Source organism: Tachypleus tridentatus, chromosome 13 (assembly GCF_004210375.1).
Source record: "Tachypleus tridentatus isolate NWPU-2018 chromosome 13, ASM421037v1, whole genome shotgun sequence".
Classification (NCBI taxonomy): domain Eukaryota; kingdom Metazoa; phylum Arthropoda; class Merostomata; order Xiphosura; family Limulidae; genus Tachypleus; species Tachypleus tridentatus.
Genome location: NC_134837.1, coordinates 136788780 through 136813906, shown reverse-complemented (window position 1 = coordinate 136813906; position 25127 = coordinate 136788780). Strand labels below are relative to the sequence as shown.

Genomic DNA, 25127 nt, shown 5'->3' with positions numbered 1-25127 from the left:
AAGATCAACTGAAACTGGTTCTTATTCTGCACAAAACTGTAATTTATTTAAATTAAAAATCTAACAAAGAGAATTGGTCGTTAAAATTCAGGCCTAATCTTCATCTCAGATCTCTTTAATGAAAACTTTGGATCATTTCTGAACTGCTTCCAGTAAACGCCCTGTTCTCCGACCAACGTTTTTCCACTTGGTTCATAAACTCCGTTCAAATGACTTTCGGCACACTCTTTAAACTACCAGGCACCTCGTCGGCTTACGGCACAACTTGTTGGCCAGTTGTCGTTATCTCTGTCCTGGGTCGAGAAGTAAGAATCGTTGTGATATGAGAAACTATCCCCTAAAGGGAAAAATTAGACTCAATATTAGGTCACCGATTCGTATTGTATAATAGACATCATATACGAATGTGCTTACCTGGTGTTCTATTGCTCTATGTTCGAATTCTCTCCCACTAATTATGTTCGCCTTTTCAGATGTGGGGTGTCTGAATTTGACGGTCAGTTCCATTATTCATTGACAAAAGTGTATCTCACAAGTTGGGAAGCAGCCCCTTAGTGACTCAGCCATAATTCTGTGGACTTATATAACTAAAAACCTGGTTTGGATACACGTGGTAAGCACAGCACAAATAGCCCCTTGTGTAGCTTGTGTTTAACTACAAACAAAATTACAAAGCAAAACGTCTGCCTTAACAAACAGTAATATTTTTAAGAGTGTTAAAAACAATAAAGTTAATATGTGTTAACATTCTGATAAACGTTTAACTGTATTTGTCCAATTGTGTATTTCATTTTTTCATTTGGGGTTTGTTCTTGAAATAAATGAAATTGTAATTAGTGGTGTAGTAACATCAACTTAACTATATTTTTCTATAAGTGCTATGGTACATGTTCCTTAACTATCGTAATTAAAATAAAATATAATCTCCTATTCACCGTGAATCCTTGTATTATATTTCTTGCCAGTTTTATATCAATTTGCCGTCATCTTTAGTCCTGTTTAAAAACTAATCCCTCGTTTTTTAATACTATTGATTTTTTTAGTTTGTTTGTTGTTAAATGCAAAGTTGCATAATGTGCTATCTTTTTTGTGCCTACCACAGGAAATTCACCACTTTGTACACCATGTTCTAATTCCCGAAAAGATGGTTTTAATGTATTTTTACAGAACATTATATCAAAACGTAGAAATTTTAATTCACTACAGGTAACCAGTTACAGCGTTAAAAGTTCCAATAACATTGTTATATACATGAAGGAAACGTCAACTTTTATAAATTGCGGTCTTTCAAGACCTCACACAATCTAGTTATGGACCTAAACTTAGACATTCGGAAACAGTCATGACTGACTGTTTCTAATTCTCGATTATTATAAATTCTAAATTAACATCTCAAAGTACAGCATAAACAGATGTAATAGTGAAGTTTCTTCGAAACTTACAAATACTGAGACACAATTTAACCCTAGCTTAATTATTCTAATTGTGATAAGTAAAATCTGTTCCAAATTACTTGCTCCAAGAATATTTACGTTATAATTATCAGGGAAGTTCGATAATACCTTGGTGTTATTAAACCAAGTTTGAGAAAAAGAAATAAACTAAACTAAATATAAAGAAGCACTCTTCTTTACTTTCACATCACATTTTTCTTTGGACGAAGAAATAACAAAAACTCGCGACGGATGGTATAACGAGTTGTTTACACCATTGAAATGTCACTATTATTAAGCAACAACTATTACAAGTGTGCTTATTTATCGTCTTTTATTGAAACTAAAACATTAGTAGATTAACATTACAACTCATTTTGAACATGACGAAACTTATTATACTTGTTATTTCTTCATTAATACATGCAAAACTTATACTATCTTATTTTTTATCTTGAAGAACGGCTTAATTTTTACATTTAGTTCTTTGAATATTCATAGTATTTGTTGTTGTTTTGATATAGAAAATTTAAACAGATTCTTATTAGATTTTATTAATTAAACGATTAGCACATAACATAGTAACTTGGGAATTATTGGTAATAGGAAAACAGGTGGAAAAAATTATCGGTTAAATTCTTAAAATATCATAAAGCAAAGTGAAAGATAATATGAACCACTTATTTTGTTTAAAAATAACAGTGTTCTTTATATTTAACCACTTTTGATTATTTAGTCTTTAATATGATCACTTCTAGCTATCATTACCTTTGACCTCTTACTATGTCCTTTAGAGAGTTTGTTTTAAAAGCACTGTAATGGTTAAAATGACCTTCATTAACCCCTTTGACACGTGCTTACCTGCAGTACCTTGATACGAACCGACAGATATTTTGTAAAGTTCTCTTTCACTCTTCACTAGAAATGATGTATACCTCGCATATTTCTTTTCGCCATCAAAAGCCTCTAAATCAAATCGAACTGTCATATCTTCTTTATTTGGAAAACATAAGCTCATTTCCTGAAATAAATCAAATTGAAAAAAAAATTGTTTGTTGTTCACAACAGTCGGTTACATTTAAAAGATATTTGATGTTCTCCCATTTAATTTTAAGAAAGCAATATCTACAACAAATTATTTCGGTTTACACGTTCATCAAAAAATTCACAGTTTTCCCAGTTGGAGTGTATTTATTCCAAAACCCATAATAAATATATACGAGCTGTTTAAAAACATTTTTATTATTCATTAATTTAACTTTTTAAAATATTTTGTAGAATGCATAAAGTATTTCAAAGACTAATAGCTAATATAAAAGGTTTGATGAGATTCTTATAGTTACGTTTTTAAATTTGGAGAGAAAATGTGTCTTAGGTTTGTGACACTTCAATAAAGAGATAAGTTTCAGCTATCAAATCCATCGAGGCCTCAAATAACATTGACTTATTATAAAAATATTTCTAGTCATGCCAGATTAACAAATATAGAAATTATGTAAAGGCTTAGGGTCCTCAACCGAATTGGAGAGGTCAGCTATCTGTGCCCCTTCAAGTCTTTTGTGAAATGACGCTCCTGACTTTTATTATTATTATGACTGTGTTTCTTTTCCTCCTAAAAGGGGTCCAAAGCCGCCTGGAAGGGTCACTTGTTTTAATCACCCACATCACTTTACAGTAGTGGGTTATCTGTCACTCGGTCAATAAACACTAAAATGACATCATATAAAGGAGGCTGAGCGGTGTAGTTGTACTGTCGTGAAGTCAGTACAGCGTGCGCATGCCATGAATCATGAAAATAATTATGCACTCTGTAGGATACAACATAGCATGACATATGAACTCCAAAAGCAAGAATTCAAAATATTTGTTACTCTTAAAGTTGAATTTATTATTCTTGAAACAGAACACTTTCGGGAATCCTGCATCATTACATCCAGTGCCATTATGCTTCTGTCTTCTACCGATGACCATAAACGATAAAACTGCTAGATTTGGACGTTTTGAGTTACAGGTTACATATTTGCTTTCAAACTTATTTCTCTTATGACAGGTAAGGGTTACTAACACATATTAAGCCTCCTAAATGCTGTATGTTGGTACTGTATTGTAGGTAAATTTTCTGAATAGACTACTCTTACAAAGGAACATTTTAACATTTAAAATATAATCAAAGGTGAGGAGCTGTGTTTCTGTTAAACGTACAAAACTTTCATAACTAAGGAATAATAGGTAAAATAGTTAAAATCTACTTAAGAAAAGTTAATTTGTCCACACTATGCTTTATCCGATTTTTCAACAATTGAAGAGTGGTAAACTATAAATCGAAGTGAATGTCCAAAACAAAATATTCAGCTGTATATATTTTATGCATACATAAGGTACAGCATGAGCTTATTTACACTTAAATACAAATCCTCATTCAGTAAGATGGCCTAATAGTTTGAGCACTCGACTAGCAAGCTGTGAGTTATTGAGTTGAATCCTGTCCCCGAAAATGCTCTCCCTTTCAGTCGTTGGGGTGTTATAATGTGACAGCTATTCACACTTTTCATTGGTAAAAATGTAGCCCAAGAGGTGCCATGGGTGGTGTTGCCTAGTTGTCTTCCCTCTAGTCTATCACTTAAAAATTAGGGATAGCTAGTGCAATTAACCCTCTAACAGATTTCTTGGAAATTGGAAAAAGAAACACAAAAAATCAAATAAATCCATTCAATAACATCGAACAAAACAATTTTCAAGATATCTAACTGTGAAGAATAATTTATCTACCTTCTAAGCATGCGTATAATCATCTCTGGCTCCAAAAATAATTATACTTACCTATCCAAAATTCTCCCAATAAATTACCAAATTCGTGTTTATTCTGTTCCATGGTAAGTAAAAATCTTGGCTTCGTTCAAGTGCTTCTCTCCTCTGTAGAACCTTTGAAAAACAACGTTTTACTATAGATAATTCATCATGCATTAACTCATCGCTTTAGTAACAGCAGAAAGACAACTTGAAGCGTATTTACTGTATAAAATTAACGAAATTTTTCTACATAGTTTCAGAAAACAAAACTGAATTTTTTATAGTATGTTTTTAAAACATGAATTTAAGAGAAAGTAAGGTACAGGAAGCTTGGAAATAATTTATTTTTAAGTAAATAGAAAAAAATCCAAATGAAAGTGAAAAAAATGTAACTCACGAAAACTGTAAATTATACCTGGGTATTAAGTTACATGAAATAAATACACATTTGCACTTTGTGAAACTAGAACAAAGATATTGGTCTTGAGACATGAGGAACTACATTTCTGTGTTCTTAGCCAATACTGTTATATCATAGTATGAGAATTATCGGACTTTATTTTTGAGATCTTTATAGGCCTGTGGACTTCAAACAGTTTGATACTGGTGCAGATATTGACATTGCAGCCCAATATGAAAACAAGAAACGAACAATTCAGTTACTGCTATTAACAAAGATTCAAACTGGAATAACTTCTCTGTGCAAAACATATTGTGTATTTACATAAAACAAGTGAGCATGTTTAACTAAACTTGTGTTTGAACAAACTTTAAAAGCAAGCGTACAACGGTTAATAAATGTCACGTGCCACAATCTCAGTAATATGTCATTAATAAGAAACAATATGTACTTGTTGTTTTTACTTATTTTCTCATAAAGAGTTGGTTGAGCATTGTTAAGCACAAAGCAGCACAATGTGCTATCTGTGGTCTGCCCACCAGGGTTATCAAATTCCAACGCTTACAGACTCATAGCTTGATAACGAAAGTAAATTTACACTATGCTGGATATAGTGGATAGTGAAGGTTAAAAGTTCACAGTTCATTCAATCATGAATAAATTAGGCAGGAAAGTATTTAAAGAAAAATTGTTACAACTTCAAAATCTATGGAAGCAAAGTTTCTATCAAAACTATCCATTCCTCATTAGTTCTTGTGCATCTTTTAAATAAACTTATCCTATATTTATTTCTTGAAAACGCATTTAACAACAAATAAGGAAAAGATTACTCGGCTTACTTACCCCTTCACTAGCAGTATGTCTAGCTAGAAACAGGGTTTCGATACCCATGTTAGTCAGGGAATAGATAACCCATTATGCAGCTTTGTGTTTAACTTCAAGCAAACAAACTTACTGTCCATCCCCCTCCTTCTGTCACCATATCACAGAAAACTTGGACAGGCTTATTGAAGTACCGAGGCCAGATCCTATAAACCCCACTTTGGTAAAACCCACGTCGTCAAACATCGTAGCAGTCTTCGGGTTTGCCGTAGTCATTAATATCATCTAAGGAGAGCCTAGCTAAAGTAGATCGGGGGACCAGCAAACCTATCGAAAATATTAGAAACAGCATTCTGAACCATTTAGTTGTCATGGCTTGTGTCTCAATTTCAAGTCGCCTAAGTCTAATTTATACGTGAACTTGCGAGGCTAAGTCTAAAGATATTCAGACGTTTTGCATACAAGTAACAGGGATAACAAAAGTCGAACTGGTGAGTTTATAGTAACCCATTACCTTACATTAAAATGTTCATAAGTTTCTCTGTGAATTATAAATGCCTGGCAGGCTTAGTAAAGCAACAACTAGACTGCAGAGCAGGTTCTAAAGAATGCTAGGAAAGTTGAAGGTAGATGACTGGTAAGTGAACTTTTAGTTCAAGGTCAACTGTTTTTGTTTTTTTTCATCTTGGAAGCTAAGAAATTTAAGGCCACTGACATCATAACTGCGTGTAGCCATAGGAATCTACGTATAAAAATAGTGTAGTTGTAACAATATTAGGATATTCGACTTTTGCTTTAATATTCGAATACTTTAAACTTCGTAAATGCCTTTCAAATATTTGTATATACAACGGTTGAAACCATGTTTCAGTATTTTCAGTCGTGGGGATGTTAGAAAGTGACGGTCAGTCCCACTATCCATTGATGATACAAGTAACTCATATATTGGCGGTGAGTAGTGTTGACTAACTGCCTTCTCGCTAGTCGATTACTATTAAATTAGGGATAGCTGTCACAGATAAATATCAAGTACCTTTAAGCGACATTAGAAACAAGCCAAACCAAAACCAAAGCAAACCACATTGATAAACTACCTTCAAGCACTTATCAAAGACAAACTTATTTACTGTAACTCTAATACTGAAGGAAAGCTATTCTATTCGTAGTTATATCAAATGTTGCTAATACAAAATTCGTAAAAGAACTTATGAGACTAGGGTATTTTTCTTTCTTCAAAACAAGCTATACAACACTGAGTCTTAGATTTCGAAGAAAATTTATATTTACTTGCACATCCTAATTGTATTTGTTTGCTTTTAGTTTATCACAAGTTTACACAATAGGCTATCGTTCTTGTGCCCAATACAGGTATCGAAATCTGGTTCCTAGTGGTATAAATCCACAGAAGTGCAAACGTGCAACTGGAATGGCATCTTATTTGAAAAACCTGCCTTTCACAGTATATAACTGTTTGAACTAAGCTAGTATACAACAGTTTGTTTTTGTTTTTTGTTTTGAATTTCGCACAAAGCTACTCGAGGGCTATCTGTGCTAGCCATCCCTAATTTAGCAGTGTAGGACTAGAGGGAAGGCAGCTAGTCATCACCACCCACCGCCAACTCTTGGGCTACTCTTTTACCAACGAATAGTGGGATTGACTGTCACATTATAATGCCCCCACGGCTGGGAGGGCGAGCATGTTTGGTGCGACGGGGATGCAAATCCGTGACCTCAGTTTACAAGTTGCACGCCTTAACACGCTTGGCCATGCCGGGCCAAACAAAAAAACTGAAAATAATAAATGACAGTCATACAACATGGCTTTATTATAAAATAAACTGGGCTATTTTCGGTGTAGTTTACTTAGTGGAGGCGTAAAATACATAAGTCTGAAAAAAAAAACTTGTGAAAAGTGTGAAAACTTACTTGCACTCGAGAAGCCACTGTCAGAGTAATGTATGTAACAGTAGCATGTCAAAATGTCATTATAAAGAAACGGTGGACAGCGTTTACTGTATAGTTGTTTGACTTGTTAAAAGAAAATGCATCATAAACCTATAATTCCCTACTTTTGATCCCACTCTTGTTAAACGTAAAAATGAAATTACCATAGAAACGAACAGTATCACAATTCGATGTGGATCTTACTTCGAGGACAATAACACTATATAACAAATTTACTTTTTCTTGTTCCTGGGCAGAAAGTGATATTTCCCAATTACTTATGCCTAAAGTAAATGGAAAATACATATTTTTTCTTCAAACTTTGCTTTAGTGACGTGGGTCACCCGTCATTTTAGAAGGAAAGTATGGTACATACAATAATTCCCCCTACAGTTTGGTCTGTTGAATTGTTTTATTGCATCACAGGCCTACAAATTGTGTGTTTGTTCTTGTGATTCTCGTGTTCTTACCAATTCTCCATAGTAGTAACTTTTTTCTAAAGGCTGAAACCTACTCTGAGAGTTTCAGAATGTGCGTGTTATAAGAAGTACTTATTCCAAAAACCCCGTCTTATTACTATTAATTATTCAACAATTAGTCCAGAAACCTGGTCTTTTTAGTATCAAATATTCAACAACTATTTTCTAGAATCCTGGTCTTTTTAGTAATAATTAGTAAACAACTGATTATTTCAAAAATCTGGTCACTTTAGTATTTTTTATTCAAGAACTACTTATTCCAGAAACCTGGTCTATTTAGCAATAATTAGTCAAAAGCTGATTATTCCAGAAACCTGGTCTATTTTTGAATTAATTACACTGCACAACAAAGTTTTTGCTTCTTGAACACTGTTTGGAGTTCCTTATAGATTTTTGGCTGCTGATCACGAAAATCACATCCAGATTTGTCTATCACATACCATTTCATCGAAATCTTCAGTTTGACCAAGACATTGCTACAATGGAAAAACGATATCAAGGCAAGTGGAATCTGTCAATGCTTGCTTACTACTGTTGGATGCTGCAACATGATGCACTGAACATTGAATACAAACGAAAATCAGGAGCAAAACACTTTTAATTATGTTGAACTTCATAGCGTATTAGAAACATAAACACAATTAAATATGTTATTGCCGGTAAAGAGTTAACTGTTTATTTCTTAGAGTTCCTACATGATGAAGCAAAACCAAAACTATATTTGTGCATACCCACCAGGTACCTGTCACAATCAGCAAAAACTTTTCGAAAAATTGTTGTGCAGTGTTATTTAAGAGCTGCTTATTTCAGAAACCTGGTCTTTTTTAGTATTAATTATTCAAGAACTTCGTATTCCACAAACCTGGTCTTTTTAGAATTCATTACTCAATACTGCTTAATGAACAAATCAGATCTTTTTAGCATTAATTATTAAACAACTGCTTATTCCCAAAACTAATCTCTTTTAGTGATAATTGTTCAACATATGCTTATTGCAGAAATCTGCTCTTTTTAGTACTGATTATTCAAAAACTGCTTATTCAAAAAATCTAGTGTTTTTAGTATTAAATATTCAACAATTCCTTATTTCAGAAACCTGGTCTTTTTAGTATTGATAATTCAATAAATACTTATTTTAGAAATCTGATCACTTTAGAAATAATTAGTCAACAACTGATTATTCTAGAAACATGATCTTCTTAGTATTGATGTATTAAAAAATGATAAATCGACAAACCTAGTGTTTTAATATTAATTGAACATAACAATGAACATACCCATATGGTTAAGATTTTGTGTTGTCATCAACATTATTTTTAAATTAAAACACCAAGCACTCTTCTTGCTTAAAGGTTAGTAAAAATTAATCTTAATTTTCAATTTATATTATTAGATATTGGAATGTGTCCTTTAACACTTGATGAAATAATTTATGTTTTTCTTTCATTAAATTACATATCAGATTCAATGCAAACAAGACAGCTATTACACACAGCTAAACCATTCAACTTTTACCATTAAATTCATGATAAAACTGAACAAAATTTCTGATTTTGTTGAGAATCTAGGAGATTAAATTAATGTAAGTTAAAAAGTTTTCTTTGGAAAGAATCCAAAACATGAAAACAAATCATGGAATATTAACTTGTTCACTTTTTCTTTTACCATTTGTTGTTGCTGCATGAGCAACTTCTGTCTCGTTTGTTCTTTAGCTCTTCTAGCACGGATTGTTCCTTTTCCTCAAAGACTTTTGCGAGTTCACAGTCTTGTTCTTCAATTGCCATCTGTTGGTCATTCATGTTCTTATATGGGCTTCTCTGGGAATAACAATAATATGAGATATAGAAATCAAATATTAATATAAATAATCAATTTATGTGCCTTACAAAAAAAAAAGATGTTTTGGAAAATGATTGTATTACTGATATAAAGCAAGTTTTTACACACACATCTTCCCAAATAAGGCAAAACATCTTAAAATACAATAAATTGTTTGCTCTGTAAAAAAGTTATAAAATGGGCCATCTGTATGAAATCAAACTCTGGATTGTAGCAATGTTAAGTTTATAAACTTATTTCAAGGCCCACTTAAAAATGTATTATCCCAAAAATCCAAATGGTTTAGCTTCTCTTTTTGCTCATAAATACAGGGTGTTTGGAAAATCACTGTGCACTTATATATTTATTAACAGACATGTTTCAGTATAGAATACAGGAGGTAAATATGAATGACAATTATAAACAATGTTGAAAGTGACCCCCGTTGGCATCAATACAGGCCTAGATACTATTAATTTTATTTCTAAACACTGCTATCAGTTGCTGGCTTGAAATAAACTGAATGAATGCTGATTACAAAACTGCACAGTGACTTTCCAAACACCCTGTATAACTATACTTTTAGAAAAACTGACATTAAGTGTAAAACTAACCATCATTGACAACAACGTTTTTTATTTATATAATAATTAATAAAATCAAACATGTTTAGTTCACACATATTATTACTTCATGCAGGGAGTAATAGACCATCCTATTCAAGAAAATAAGTTTGTACATTTTGTGTGTATCTTGTACTTGAAAGTCCAACAGCATTTCTTCCCCCCTTTTGTGACACATCAGTCACAATGATGCTGTGAAACTGTAGAGAAATAGCAGGTATAATTTACTTGGTAATTTCACCATAGTTGGAGAGCACAGAGGATCAGAAATGTAGCCAAAACACAAATAAATTGTGCAAAGACACCTTCCTTCATCATGCATGCAGTGAGATTAACAGAATAAAAATGGGGGGCTAAATCAGACTGACAACATCACTGTGTTACTATGGAGTAGTGTGTTTAACAGATGTAACAGTTATTCATGTAGTAAATATATGTAAACAGAGTTCAGAAACAAAAAGGGGTTTAATAGACAAAACTTAGAAAAGGAAATTACAGAAAAAACTTGTAACTACAACTACGTATTGTAAAACATCTTTCTTTTGTACTTTAACAATTGCTTTGGTTCAGATATTTTCTCTTTTCTTGTACTCTCACATATATGAGACACTGTGATCTAAAATACGAGATATTACACTAAACTGGATCAATGGTAATATAACTTGCAGCCCTTAGTATCCCTTATTCTTGATATTGCAAAGCCCACAATGGTACACTATTTTCCCTACATATCAGGTAAATGTGTTTTTCATTGTCAACAGCAGCAATAGAATGATTTAATAAACAAAAATAGTCATGATGTTTTAGTTTAAACAACAATTAAATAGGTTTTGTCCTAGATTTAGTCAGCACCCATAGTTTACAAAAATTAGAAATTAACACTATGTAGTATTCTGTGGCAGATTTTGTGTCAGACTTGCATGTTTCAGGTCTTCTATAAAGCAAGAAAAGTATGAATAATGAAACCCTAATATTTATTAAACCAACAATGTAAACATTAGTGTAACTGATGAAACTAAAAATAGTGCCCATCCTGAAACTATTGGTACCAAAGGTGTACTTGGTTTTAATGAAACATGAATTTTGTGTCAAATACATATCCAAGATCTTTAGGGTAATTCTTTCATACACAAATTACACATCCTCCTCATTTTCATCCACTGAAATATGAGACAAGTTTTCAATATAACACATAAGAAATTGACTGTTAAACATTTAAAGAAGTTAAATTTCTTTGGAAAATGTCAACTACGTTTTTAGAAAATTCTACAAGAAAAAAGTGTAATTAAGCTACAAAATTAAATACGAACTGTAGATGTTCTTTGATTCTTACATAGTTATGAAGAAAAGAGGAAAACTAATACGTGAAAAATGTAGGAGGGATGATGCTGGCTTTACAAAGTAATTTTTTTTGGTTCAAATAATTTGAGGGAAAGTTAAGCTTGCAAAAAGTTCAAATTTCTTGTATCCTTATTCAGTCACTTAACTGGATCCATTTTGAAAAGTTAGTTATCCTTCCAGATACATTCTCCTTTTGAGAAATAAACAGAAAAATTCTCTCTTAATGAACCAGAAAGAAAAACACCAATCACTGCAATATGACTTTTAGTAAAGAAAGAAATTTGACTTCTGTACCCAAGTTTTATTTTAAAATTTCAATAAACTTATTTTTAACTGAAGTATAGGCTACCTAGTGGTAAAAAAGTGCACTGAAGAAAAATTATGGCTGACTGTACCAGGTACACCAAATCAACAAAACTGGTTTGCATAACTGTACTAATGTGATGATGTCTTCAAGAAGGTATAAGATCCTAGTAAGTGACCATAACTAAGTTTTCAAAACAAAGGTATGACAGTTTATCAGCATGCCAAGCTTAATCAAGATTAAATGTCATCTTCATACCTTCCTATCTTCACGTTAAATGGAATAGGTTTCATATTCCTTCCCCCCTACAAAAGTAAATTACTGCAGATTTTAGACAGCTTACTAACAATTTTTTCCAGGTGTGACCCTTCAGCAACCATATTATATTTGAAGTACATCAAAGTGAAAGCTGTTTAAAAAAATCATGCAACACTTACTTGTTCAGTGTGCAGTAAAAATAATTGCAGCTCAAAACATTTTTTGAAGTCTGACAATTGGAATTATGCAACTCAAAACCTTAAGAAAAAACTATATACATATATATATACACACACACACATATATGTATAAAACTGTATATAATTTCATCATTTCACAAGTAATCTAAAATATACTTTCCTGTCAGACTCACCTTAGATTCTTGCTCCTGTAGCAATCTTGCTAGCTCCTATACAAACCGTGAGAAAATTATTGTTTAGTCTAAGTCACTAAAAATGCAAAGAATAATACAAGAATATTGCACTAATTAACATAAAAAATAAACCCTAATGGTTCTGCACTGTTTACTCCAAGCAAGACATATGATACATTTCTTATTCTCTTGTCCTGGTTCTTAGTTATTTCAACAAGTTTGATGAATGCCAAGACACCAAAAAGCTTAGTAAATTAATTAATGCAAGATCAGTTACAAACAGTACCTTAAAAAACTCAGAATACAAATCTGACAACTTTCCAACTCAGTAAATTCCTTACTTCATCTTGTTCTTCCTGAAACCTGCAAAGCACTACTTCTGTGAGGTCAGGAGGGGGCTGGAGATAAAAGTCTGAAAAGTCTATATCTCTCTCTGTGCAAGGCACATCTCTGTTCTCAAGCAAGGAAGATCTAAAGGCACTACATAAACCATCCTCTAATCTAGAACATAGGATACATCCGAAGTGGGGAAATTGCAACAGAAAAAAAGTTAATGTCTCATAAAGAAATGCTACATAATGTGTACTACAAGCTTCTGTATAAAAATTTTATCCAGACAGGTGAGTACTTGAGTTGTGTGCACACCTGCATATTAACTTAATAAACATTTTATAATTTGTTACTCTATTAAATTTATTCAGTGTGATCTCTAAAGAACAAAAAAGAAAATTTCAGAATTGCACTTATACATGGTTCCAAGTTTTAACTAAACAATGCACTTATTGATTTTGTAGACGTTTTTTTGCCCATTCTCAGCAAATATTAACCTATCATTCCTTAAGGAAGAATCACTCCAGAAACAAAACCTTCAATTTTATCGTGATCTTTCTCTAATTTTAACAGTGTCTCATTTACACATTATTTTATGACCTCGTACAACTCTGCTCTGAAAACAAATAAATTATTAAAGTTCAAAAACCATTGGATAGAGCAGGTTATATAAACTATTCACATCAAAGTAGATTTTATATGATGATGTAGAAAGTAACTTGTGGTTTTAAGGAAAAGTCATTAAGGATACCTCTTACAAAGAAGAACATTGAAATCTACTGGGAAGTTTAGAAAACTTAATAAGCCACATCTCTGTAAAGACTGTGTTTTTAAAATTTCTTTCCATTCCTGAAAAATGTTATTGTGTTAAATTACATTTGTAAGAAAATTACAAAACTCTATATGATAAGAGACTAGGTAGGCCTAGTTAGGTTTAGAAAGTACAGAAAGCAATAGAAAAATGTTAAGCATTATCTGATGACATCATGAGTTGTTGATAAATTCGTAATTTGTTTTGTTACTTACAGCTATACTACCCAAATAAAGTAACAAAAAGAAGTATGTTAAGGAATATCAGTTAACACTCACTGGTGCTTCTTTCAGATCTGCTATTACTCAATACCAAATTCAGTAATGAGAAAAGTGGCAATATGCTTTGGTTGGTTGGTTGGTTGATTTAGTGTTTTATGACACAAAGCAGCTAGGCTATCTGCTCCAAATGTCTGGTAAAAGTTAAAAGTAAATTTAGTAAAATGATTATTCAAAACTACTTATTCAAGAAACCTGGCCTTTTTAGTATTAATTATTCAATCCCTACTTATTCCAAAAGTCAAGTCTTTTTAGTATTCAATACTCAACAACTACTAATTTCAGAAACCTGGTCTATATTTCATATTAATTATTCACGAAATTCTTATTTCAGATACCTGGTCCTTTTTAGTATGGATAATTCAATACTGTATAATCACTACCAGATCTTTCTTAGTGTTAATTATTCAACAATTCCTTATTCTAGAAACCTGGTCATTTTAGTATTTAATACTCAAGAACTGTTTATTCCAGAAATCTGGTTTTTTTAGTATTCAAAATTCAACAACTACTAATTCCAGAAATCTTGTCTTTTTAGTATTAAATATTCAACAATTACTTATTCCAGAAATCTGGTATTTTTAGTATTAAATATTCAACAATTACTTATTCCAGACATCTGGTATTTTTAGTATTGATTATTGGACAACAGCTTACTCCAAAAACCCAATCTTCTTAGTAAAAATTAGTCAACAGCAGATTATACGAGAAACCTGTTCTTTTTTATATTAATTATTCAACTATTATTTATTCCACAAACCTGGTCTTTTATGTATTAATTATTTAACAATTACTTATTTGAATAACCTGATTTCTCTTAGTAATAATTATTCAACTACTGCTTATTCAAGAAATCTGGTCTTTTTATTAGTGATTATTCAACAACTACTGGACTTTTCAGTATTAATTTTTCATCAACTGGTTATTCCAAAAACCTAGTCTTCTTACTATTCAATACTCATCAACTACTTATTCTGGAAACCTGGTCTTTTTTATTATGAGTTATTCAACACTGTCTAATCAACAAATGAGATATATTTTACTTATAATTATTCAACAACTGCTTATTTCAGATATCTGGTCCTTTTAGTAATAGTTATTCAACTGCTGCTTATTCCCAGAAACCTTGTCTTTTTATTAGTGATTATTCAACAACAACTTATTCCAGAAAACTGGTATTTTTCAGTATAGATTATTGAACACTGCTTAATTCACAAGCCAGGTCATTTTTAGCTTTAATCATTCATACAACTGCTTATTTCAGTAACTTGATCTCTTTTAGTAATAAACATTAAACAACAGCTTATTCTAGAAAACTCGTTTTTTAGTATTGATTATTCAAAATTACTTATTCCAGAAACCTCGTCTTCTTAGTATTAATTATTAAACAACTACTTATTCCAAAAAACTTGTTTTTTAAAATTAATTATTTAAAAACTGCTTCTTCCAGGAAACAGTTCTTTTTATTACTGATTATTCAACACTGCTTCACCCACAAATCACATCTCTTTTAGTAATAATTATTCGAGTTCTTTTAGTGTTAATTTTTCAACAACTGCTTATTCCAGAAGACTGGTTTTTTAGTATTGATTATTCAAAACTATTTATTCAAGAAACCTGGTCTTTTTTGTATTAATTATTCAATCACTACTTATTCCAAAAATCAAGTATTTTTAGTATTCAATACTCAACAACTGTTTACCACAGAAACCTGATCTTTTTTGGTATTCAACACTCAACAACCACTAATTCCAGAAACCTACTCTATTTTTTGTATTAATTATTCAAGAAATTCTTATTTCAGAAATCTAGCCTTTTTTAGTAAGGATTATTCAACACTGTATAATCACTACCAGGATCTTTCTTGGTGTTAATTATTCAACAATTCCATATTCCAGAAACCTTGTTTTTTTGGTATTCAATATTCAACAACTACTAATTCCAGAAAACTAGTCTTTTTAGTATTAATTTTTCATCAACTATTTATTCCCAAAACCTAGTCTTTTTTATTATTCAATACTCAACAACTACTTAATCCAGAAACCTGGTCTTTTACTGATAATTATTCAATAAATGCTTATTCCAAACACCTTTTCTTTTTAATGTTTTTTGTTTAACACTGATTAATCAAATCAACAAACCAGATCTTCTTAAGTATTAATTATTCAACTACTGCTTATTCCAGAAATCTGGTCTTTTAATTAGTGATTATTCAACAACTTATTCCGGAAAACTGGTCATTTTAGTATTGATTATTCAAAAACTGCTTATACCAAAAATCTTCTTTCTTTGGTATTAATTATTCAACAACTGTTTATTCAAGAAAACTGGTCTTTTTTGTATTAAATATACAACAACTGCTTATTCCAGAACTCTATTCTTTTTAGTATTTAATAATCAACAACTGCTTATCCAAAAACCTGGTCTTTAGTAATAATTAGTCAACTGCTGATTATCCCAAGATAGCTGGTCTCTTTATGATTAATTATTTAAAACTTCTTATTTCAAAAACCTGGTCTTTTTAGTATTGATTATTCAACACTCCTTAATCCACAAACAGATCTTTTTGATCATTAATTATTCAACAACTGTTTGTTCAAGGAACCTGAATACTTTTACTAATAATTATTAAACAACTGCTTATTCCAAAACCTAGTCTCTTTAGTATTAAACACTCAATAACTGCTTATTCCAGATATTTGGTATTTTTTTCATATTAATTATTCAAGAAATGTTTATTCCAGGAACCGGATCTTTTTTAGTATGAATTATTCAACACTTTAAAATCACTACCAGATCTTTGTTAGTGTTAATTATTCAACAACTACTTATTCCAAAAGTCTTATCTTTTTATTATTGAATACTCAAGAACTTCTTATTTCAAAAACCTGGTATTTCTTAGTATTCATTATTCAACAACTGCTTATTCCAGAAACCTGGTATATTTAGTTCTGATTATTCAATAACTACTTATACCAAAATCCTGGTTTGTTTAGTATTACTTATTCAAAAACAGCTTATTCCAAAAACCTGGTATTTTCAGTATTTATTACTCAACAACTGCTTATTTCAGAAACATCATCCTTTTTAGCATTCATTATTCAACAACTGCATATTCCAGAAACCTGGTCTTTTCGGTATTGATTATTCAATAACTTCTAATTCAAGACACCTCGTCTTTTAAGTGCCAATTAATCAACAAATGTTTATTCCAGAAATTTGGTCTTTTTGTTATTAATTATTCAACAGCTGCTTATTCCAGAAACCTGGCCTTTTTACTATTACCTGTTGAACAACTAAGTATTCCAGAAACCTGGTCTTTTTAGTATTTACTATTCAACAACTGCTTATTCCACAAATCTGGTCTTTCTACTATTACCTATTGAACAACTAAGTATTCCAGAAACCTGGCCTTTTTACTATTACCTATTGAACAACTAAGTATTCCAGAAACCTGGTCTTTTTAGTATTTACTATTCAACAACTAAGTATTCCAGAAACCTGGTCTTTTTAGTATTTACTATTCAACAACTGCTTATTCCACAAATCTGGTCTTTCTACTATTACCTATTGAACAACTAAGTATTCCAGAAACCTGGCCTTTTTAGTATTTACTATTCAACAACTGCTTATTCCACAAATCTGGTCTTTCTACTATTACCTATTGAACAACTAAGTATTCCAGAAACCTGGTCTTTTTAGTATTTATTATTCAACAACTGCTTATTCCACAAATCTGGTCTTTTTAGCATTGATTATTCAACAACTACTTATTCCACAAATCTGGTATTTTTAGCATTGATTATTCAACAACTACTTATTCCACAAATCTGGTATTTTTAGCATTGATTATTCAACAACTACTTATTCCACAAATCTGGTATTTTTAGCATTGATTATTCAACAACTACTTATTCCATAAATTTCAACTTTTTAGTATTGATTATTCAACAAATATTTATTCCGGAAACCTAGTCTTTTAGTATTAATTATTCAACAACTGCTTATTACAGAGATCTTGTTTTTAATATTGATTATTCAACAAGTTATTCCAAAAACCTAGTCTTTTTAGTATTGAATACTCAACAACTGCTTATTCCCAAAACCTGGTCTTTTAATATTTATTATTCAAATAATACTTATTCCACATAACTGGTCACTTTTAGAATTAATAATTTAAGAACTGCTTATTCCAAAAATCTAGTCTTTTTTGTATTGACTATTCAACAACTACTTATTGCAAAAAGCTAGTCTCTTTTAGAATTAATTATTTAAGAACTGCATATTCCAGAAACATGGTCGTTTTTAGTATTGATCATTCAAATGTAATTAATCCACAAACTAGATCATTTTTAGTATTAATTATTCAACAACTGCTTATTTCAGGAACATGATCTCTTTTAGCATTAATTATTCAACAACTGTTTATTCCAGAAATATGGTCTTTTAAGTAGTGATAATTCAACAACTACTAATTTCAAAAACCTGGTCTTTTTAGTATTAAATACTCAAGAACTGTTTATTCCACAGACCTGGTCATTTTAGTAATAATTAGTCAACAACATATTGTTCTAGAAACCTTGTATCTTTTAGTATCAATTATTCAACAACTACTTATTCCAAAATCCTGGTCTCTTTAGAATTAATTATTCAATCACTGCTTATTCCACAAACCTAGTATTTTTAATATTGATTAATCAACATGGCTTAATCACCAAACAGATCGGTTTTTAGCATCAATTATTCAACAACTGCCTATTCGAGAAACCTGATCTATTTTAGAAATAATTATTCAAGAACTGCTTATTCGAAAAAACTAGTCTTTTAGTATTGATTATTCAACAACTACTTATTCCACAAACCTGATCTTTTTAGTATTGATTATTAAATAACATGTTTATTCCACAAACCTGATCTTGTTTAATATCAATTATTCAATAGCAGCTTATTCCAGAAACCTAATATTTTACTATTCATTATTCAACAACTAGTTATTACACAAACCTGATCATTTTAGCATTGATAACTCCACAAGTGTTTATTCCAGAAACCTGATCTTTTTTAGTATTATTTATTCAACAACTGCTTATTCTTGAAACCTCTTTTTTTGTATTAACCTTGTTTTCTTAGCAATAATTACTCAACAACTGCTTATTCCCGAAACTTGGTATATTTAGTTCTAATTATTCAATAACTACTTATTCCAAAAACAGGGTTTTTGGTATTACTCATTTAAAATATTTTTCAGTATTGATTACTCAACAACTGCTTATTTCAGAAACCTCATCTTTTTTAGTATTCATTATTCAACAACTGCATATTCTAGAAGCCTTTTCTTTTCGGTATTGATTATTCGACAACTTCTACTTCCAGACACTTGGTCTTTTTTAGTGTCAATTAATCAACTGTTTATTCCAGAAATTAGGTCTTTTTGTTATTATTTATTCAACAATGCTTATTCCAAAAACCTGGTCTTTTTAGTAATGATTAGTCAACAGCTGATTGTTCCAGAAACTTCGTATCTTTTAGTATTGATTATTCAACAACTACTTATTCCATATACCTGGTGATTTTTGTATTAATTATTCAAGCACTGCTTATTCCACAAATCTAGTATTTTTTGGTATTGATTATTCAACACCACATAACCCATAAACAGATCTTTTTAACATTAATTATTCAACATCTCCTTATTCCAGAAACCTAATTTAGGAGTGTAAGGCTAAAGGAAAGGCAGATAGTCATCACCAAACATCGCCAACTCTTGGGCTATTCTTTTATCAACGAATAGTGGGATTAATGGTAACATTTCAACGCGCTAACGGCTGAAAGTGCGAGCATGTTTTGTGTGATGGGGATTCAAACTCGTGAACTTCAGATTGCAAGTCGCGCGCCTTAACCACTTAGCCATGCAATGTGCCATAAATTTAATGAGAATTAATATTCGTTTCAGTACTGAATATGAAACTGAAAGTAACTTACATGTTATCCTTGAACATTTATAGAATATCTTTCTTCGTAGTGGAGTCACGATATTGAAAACCCGATGAACATTTATAGAATATCTTCCTACATACTGGGATCACTTAGAACCCGTTCAACATTTGTAAAACATCTTCTTATATAGTTGGTCACTAAACTAATAACCCGTTGTATGAAACTGAAAGTAACTTACATGTTATCCTTGAACATTTATAGAATATCTTTCTTCGTAGTGGAGTCACGATATTGAAAACCCGATGAACATTTATAGAATATCTTCCTACATACTGGGATCACTTAGAACCCGTTCAACATTTGTAAAACATCTTCTTATATAGTTGGTCACTAAACTAATAACCCGTTGTAATCTTTTGCATAACTTGGTTTAAGATGACTGCTAGTACTTTCAATTATGCTCTACGAGCATCGTACACAAGACGGCATTATGATAAAATAGCTAATACGGATTCGACATGTAGAAACTATAAACTGTGTCGCCTACAGACTTGAATATTTCATCTTAAACGACATTTCTGATAAAGCTGAAGAGTCTTTTTGCACTTATAAACAACATAAATATCTCAAATCTATTTTGTGAAATAGGTAAATAACTTAAGTTGAAATACCGCCACACATATACCAATACATGATTCTTTTCACTAAGGTCACTTGCCTAACGCCATTATTAAGACGCGATTATATTATTTATATTATTCTTTATTATTCTTTAAAAGAATAATGGAAAACCGTCAAACCACCCAAAAAAGACATTATATTAATTCGAAAACAAACAAATAAATACAATGAATTACAATAAATGGTACACTTTACATTTTTAGTTATTTATTTGTTCGAAATATTATCCAATGGGCATAATCTACAAAAGATTCATCACGACAGTTGTGATATTTCATAGTTACGAGTCCTCCACGAGTACAGCGGTATGTTTTTGGATTTATAACGGTAAAATTAAGGGTTCAATTCCCCTCCGTGGACTCAGCAGACAACCCAATGTAGCTTTGCTATAAAAAGACACATACACATAGTTACGCACCTTTTCGCAACAACTTGGAATTTAAAGTTTTAATACGATTCGCATTCAATGTTCGAACTTGTACCATTGTGAGGCTATTTAAAACCGTATTTGTAATTTAAAAAAATAGTATTAAGCTTACAAAATTAAAGTACTGTGCAATGTGTGTGTGTGATGGAAGAGTTTACTGTATAAAAAAGTTAAAGTATTATGTTTCTTGTATTTTTAACACTAAATTATTTATCTAGTTCTATCCGTTTTTTTGCCGACAAAAAGAATAAAACAGTATTTTAACCACAGTATCTCCTTTATATCCATTCCTCATTCATTCTGCTATTGAGCGATAATGGATACGGCAACCATAGTGTGATGAAACCTAAAGACCGTAAGCATTAGAGAGGTAACTGATGTTTCGACAAAGTTCATATATTCAACGGACCTCACACAGGAGGAGAAAATACGAGAACACAAATTATTAATTTCATCAGGGAGTGCCATGATCCTTTTGTAAGAGAAATTAGATGTCGAGTATTTTCATCCATTGCTCTTTCAGAAAATTAGGAAACAGGTGTTTTCAGAACTGCATGCGCGAGAATGTATAATTGTTAATGCGAAACCAAGGGCTATTACAAGTTTGTAACAATCACCTTGACAACTTCTATTTCCAAAGCAACATTGTACTGGCACATTGTGCGAAACATCATACATGGATGCAGCGATATCCTTGGAGGATAGATGAGGAGAAACTTTAAAAGAGTGTAATATGGATTTCAGTGTATAATATTCTTTTAACCTAGTAGGGAATAAAATTAGGCTGGTTTCTGTGATAACAACTTCTCGAAAATAGCACACCAGAATCAGTATATCAAATAAAATGCAAGGACTACACAGTTCTTACATCCGAAAAACTGGCAGCTTTTAAGAAAATTTAAATATATATATATCTGACAGCTTCTTCTCATGTATTTGAACACATGGCAAAACACAATCACTCCTTTGATTTTTCATATGTTAAAATCATTAACAAAGAAACCAATATAAACTGAAAAAAAAATTGAAGAAGCTTGTAGGATATCAATAACTACTGGCGAAGCTGTGAAAACGAAATATTGAGCTAATAAAAATACATTCTGCAGATTTATGGCGTGATTTTATTTACATTTAAAGAAAATCGCTTTACCAAAGGCGCGGCATGGCCAGGTGATCAGAGGGGCTTGATTCATAATGTGAGGGTCAGGAATTCGAATCCCCATTACATCACACATGCTCGCCCTTTCAGCTGTGTGGGCGTTGTAATGTAACGGTTAATCCCACTATTCGTTGGTAAAAGAGTGTCCCAAGTGTTGGCGATGTTTGGTGATGACTAATTGCCTTCCCTCTAGTCTTGCACTGATAAATTATGGGCAGCTAGAGCAGATATCCCTCGTAGCTTTGCGTAAAATTCAGAACAAACAAACAAATATTTATCAAAAACTAACAGAAGTATATTAGTGTATATTTATTTATATTTATTATCATAATCTTTGTTTTTCTTGCTTTAATATTATGGAATGACTGGCATCCTTGCTTATATTGTAATACTTAACTGTTTGAACTTTCTATCTTATAGTGTTACTTAAACCTACTGAAACATATTTCTCGGACTTATTTTCTTTTTTAACGGGTTTCATATATATTTACTTTTATTCGTAAAACGCCCCCCGCTAGTACAGCGGTATGTCTCCGGATTTACAACGCTAAAATCAGGGGTTCAATTCCCCTCGGTGGGCTGAGCAGATAGCCCTTTGTGGCTTTGCTATATGAAAAACACAAACACACATTATTCGTAAACAAAAAATTCTGTATAGTATAACATAATAAATACTAGTAAATCAATTAACTGTACACTTTGTAGGCTTAGGTAATTTATCCTACAGGATAAATATTGTTAAATAGTGCTAGCTACAAGATTTACATTTATTTAAATATTTACTTTTATCGCAGAATTTATGGAGATAATGACAGGAGAGTAAACACAAATTGACTTCCTCCGGCGTGGCACAAACCTCTTCTCCGAGAGCTAATCTTCGAAAAAGCCAAGTGTATTTTGAGCCCTAATCTTCAGAATAACCAACTGTTACTCCAAACCTCGATGTTGAGAAAACCTCTCACTAAGTAAATTTAAAACTTCTGTAAATCTTTAAGGCGTGTAATTAATATTATAGAGATAAACCTTAGAAGCACATGTCACATAATTATCAACTGGGGAGAGTGTAACGCTAAATATCATTATATCAAAATATATTTAATGCAGGACGTCTTAGACGTTTACAGATTGCCTTTTGTCAAAATATATTTTTCTCTAAGTACAGTTCATGTTTGTTTTATAACATACTTAAAACTCGATTTTTCACGAAGAAAAGTAAGATAAATTTGAAAATTGAATCTGTCTAAATTTCTGAGTATTTATTTTACTTTTTGGTGTACTCTATGTTAGGAACATTATAATTTATACACAATAAAATGTTCAAATACTGGACTACAATTACAACTGTGTGTTTATTGCTAAGAAGGAATCTGTATCGCCGCAAGGATCGAATCTTGGATTTAAGTGTTAGAGGTTTCGAGTTTATTGCTGATCTTTGGAGGAAATGAAGGGGGCACAAAATGTGTAAGAAAGTAACAAATGTGTTATGGTAATTCATATATAAGACGGTATATATATATATATGATTCCCTGGGGACTGAGCTTACAATGCTAACGAGACAGCTGTTCATCGTGTAGCTTTCTGCTACAAAATACTAAAGAAAGAAAAACGTTTTTAATTTACGTCAACTCCATCAACATATCTTTACGTCAACAGCAGACTTCACAGTAAACCCAGAAAATCTTTGTGAGCTGCATTGCGTATGGTGGTAAGTAGATAGGTCCCCCCCCCCTTTTAAGTAGAAACTTTTCGAAACGTCTGAGTTGATCCCTAATTACTTTAGTCTTTTCTATCATTCTCGAGTTTAAACGCTCATTACTTCTGGCACCTAGTAATAACATAACGATTTTTTTATCTGCCTTTCAGTTTATGTTATTGTAAGACGACCACGTAATAGTTGTTGGATTTATTAGCGTAAAGCTATACATAGAACTATCAGCGTTATATCAACTGGAGGGAATCGAACCCTGAATGCCAGTGTTGTATTTTTCTTATGTTTGTCTTTCTGCGATAAAATGGCTAACATTTATTTCGCTCCTCTCAACTCCACAGCAGGTCTTATATTTCAACATTTTATATTACGTAAAAGAGATGGGGCGGTCGATGTTGAAATTATGGAACAATGTTTTATAATCTCTATTGAGGCCCGACATGGCCAGGCGGGTTAAGGCGTTCAAATCATAATCTGAGGGTCGCGGGTTCGAATGCCCGTCATACCAAACATGCTCGCCCTTTCAGCCGTGGAGGCGTTATAATGTTATGGTCAATCCCACTATTCGTTGGTAAAAGAGTAGCCCATGAGTTGGCGTTGGGTGGTGATGCCTTCCCTCTAGTCTTACACTGCTAAATTAGTGACGACTAACGCAGATAGCCCTTGAGTAGCTTTGCACAAAATTCAAACAAACAATAATCTCTATTGATGAAATCATGAATGGTCCCTAAAGTAGATTTAAAAATCAATGGTATCAGATAGAAAACTCGAACATAATGTAACATTGCACGTGTTAAAACAGCTGTGTCTCTTTATTCCAAAACACAAGTGTAAAGAAAGTACTAAGTCGAACGGTGTAGAGTTAGATAACAATTGGTTTTCGTCAAGTGAATTCTTCTAAAATGTCTTAATCTTAGCATAAACTACTCGTAACCAGCAATCGTAGGTGAAGACCGTTGGAATAGACGATACTGAGATTTCTGTTTTGTATAACACTGACCGAGCTCGTGAACCAGTGTATGAGCTGCGCGAGTGCTCCAATGATTGACTGAGGCGTCTAATCGATACAGCTGGCAAGCAGTTCGGATAGTAACTTCATTGTATGACTAATGAGCAATAGTGTTCTAGGCTATCAAGTGACAAAAAATGCGCTTTAGATCATGTTAGTGGATCGCTAAACCTTTTTGATCCATAGAGTGCATTTCCGTGA

The 25127-nt window shown here is 31.8% G+C and overlaps 1 protein-coding gene across 4 annotated transcripts; it reads right to left on the bottom strand.

Moving 5' to 3' along the window:
• Nucleotides 1-27: 27 nt before the first annotated feature.
• On the bottom strand, nt 28-20988 carry LOC143239510 (uncharacterized). Of its 4 annotated transcripts, none has more exons than XM_076480665.1 (8): nt 19987-20988; nt 12927-13086; nt 12586-12621; nt 9534-9685; nt 5467-5772; nt 4254-4355; nt 2295-2454; nt 28-337 (listed from the first exon to the last, which is right to left on the bottom strand). In XM_076480665.1, exons 1-5 carry the CDS (start codon nt 20001-20003, stop codon nt 5742-5744), a joined length of 396 nt encoding a protein of 131 aa, XP_076336780.1. In that variant the 5' UTR covers nt 20004-20988; the 3' UTR covers nt 28-337; nt 2295-2454; nt 4254-4355; nt 5467-5741. The 4 variants fall into 4 exon arrangements, with proteins under 4 accessions (XP_076336780.1, XP_076336779.1, XP_076336776.1 ...); XM_076480664.1 differs by having other exon boundaries at nt 5579-5772; XM_076480661.1 differs by lacking the exon at nt 5467-5772 and having other exon boundaries at nt 19987-20983.
• Nucleotides 20989-25127: the final 4139 nt, after the last annotated feature.

Coding starts and splice junctions, on each gene's coding strand:
- LOC143239510 (XM_076480661.1), bottom strand. Junction 9,686..12,585: donor TACAGGAGCAAGAATCTAAG/GTGAGTCTGACA, acceptor TGTTATTCCCAG/AGAAGCCCATATAAGAACAT. Junction 4,356..9,533: donor TCATGCAGCAACAACAAATG/GTAAAAGAAAAA, acceptor TGTTTTTCAAAG/GTTCTACAGAGGAGAGAAGC.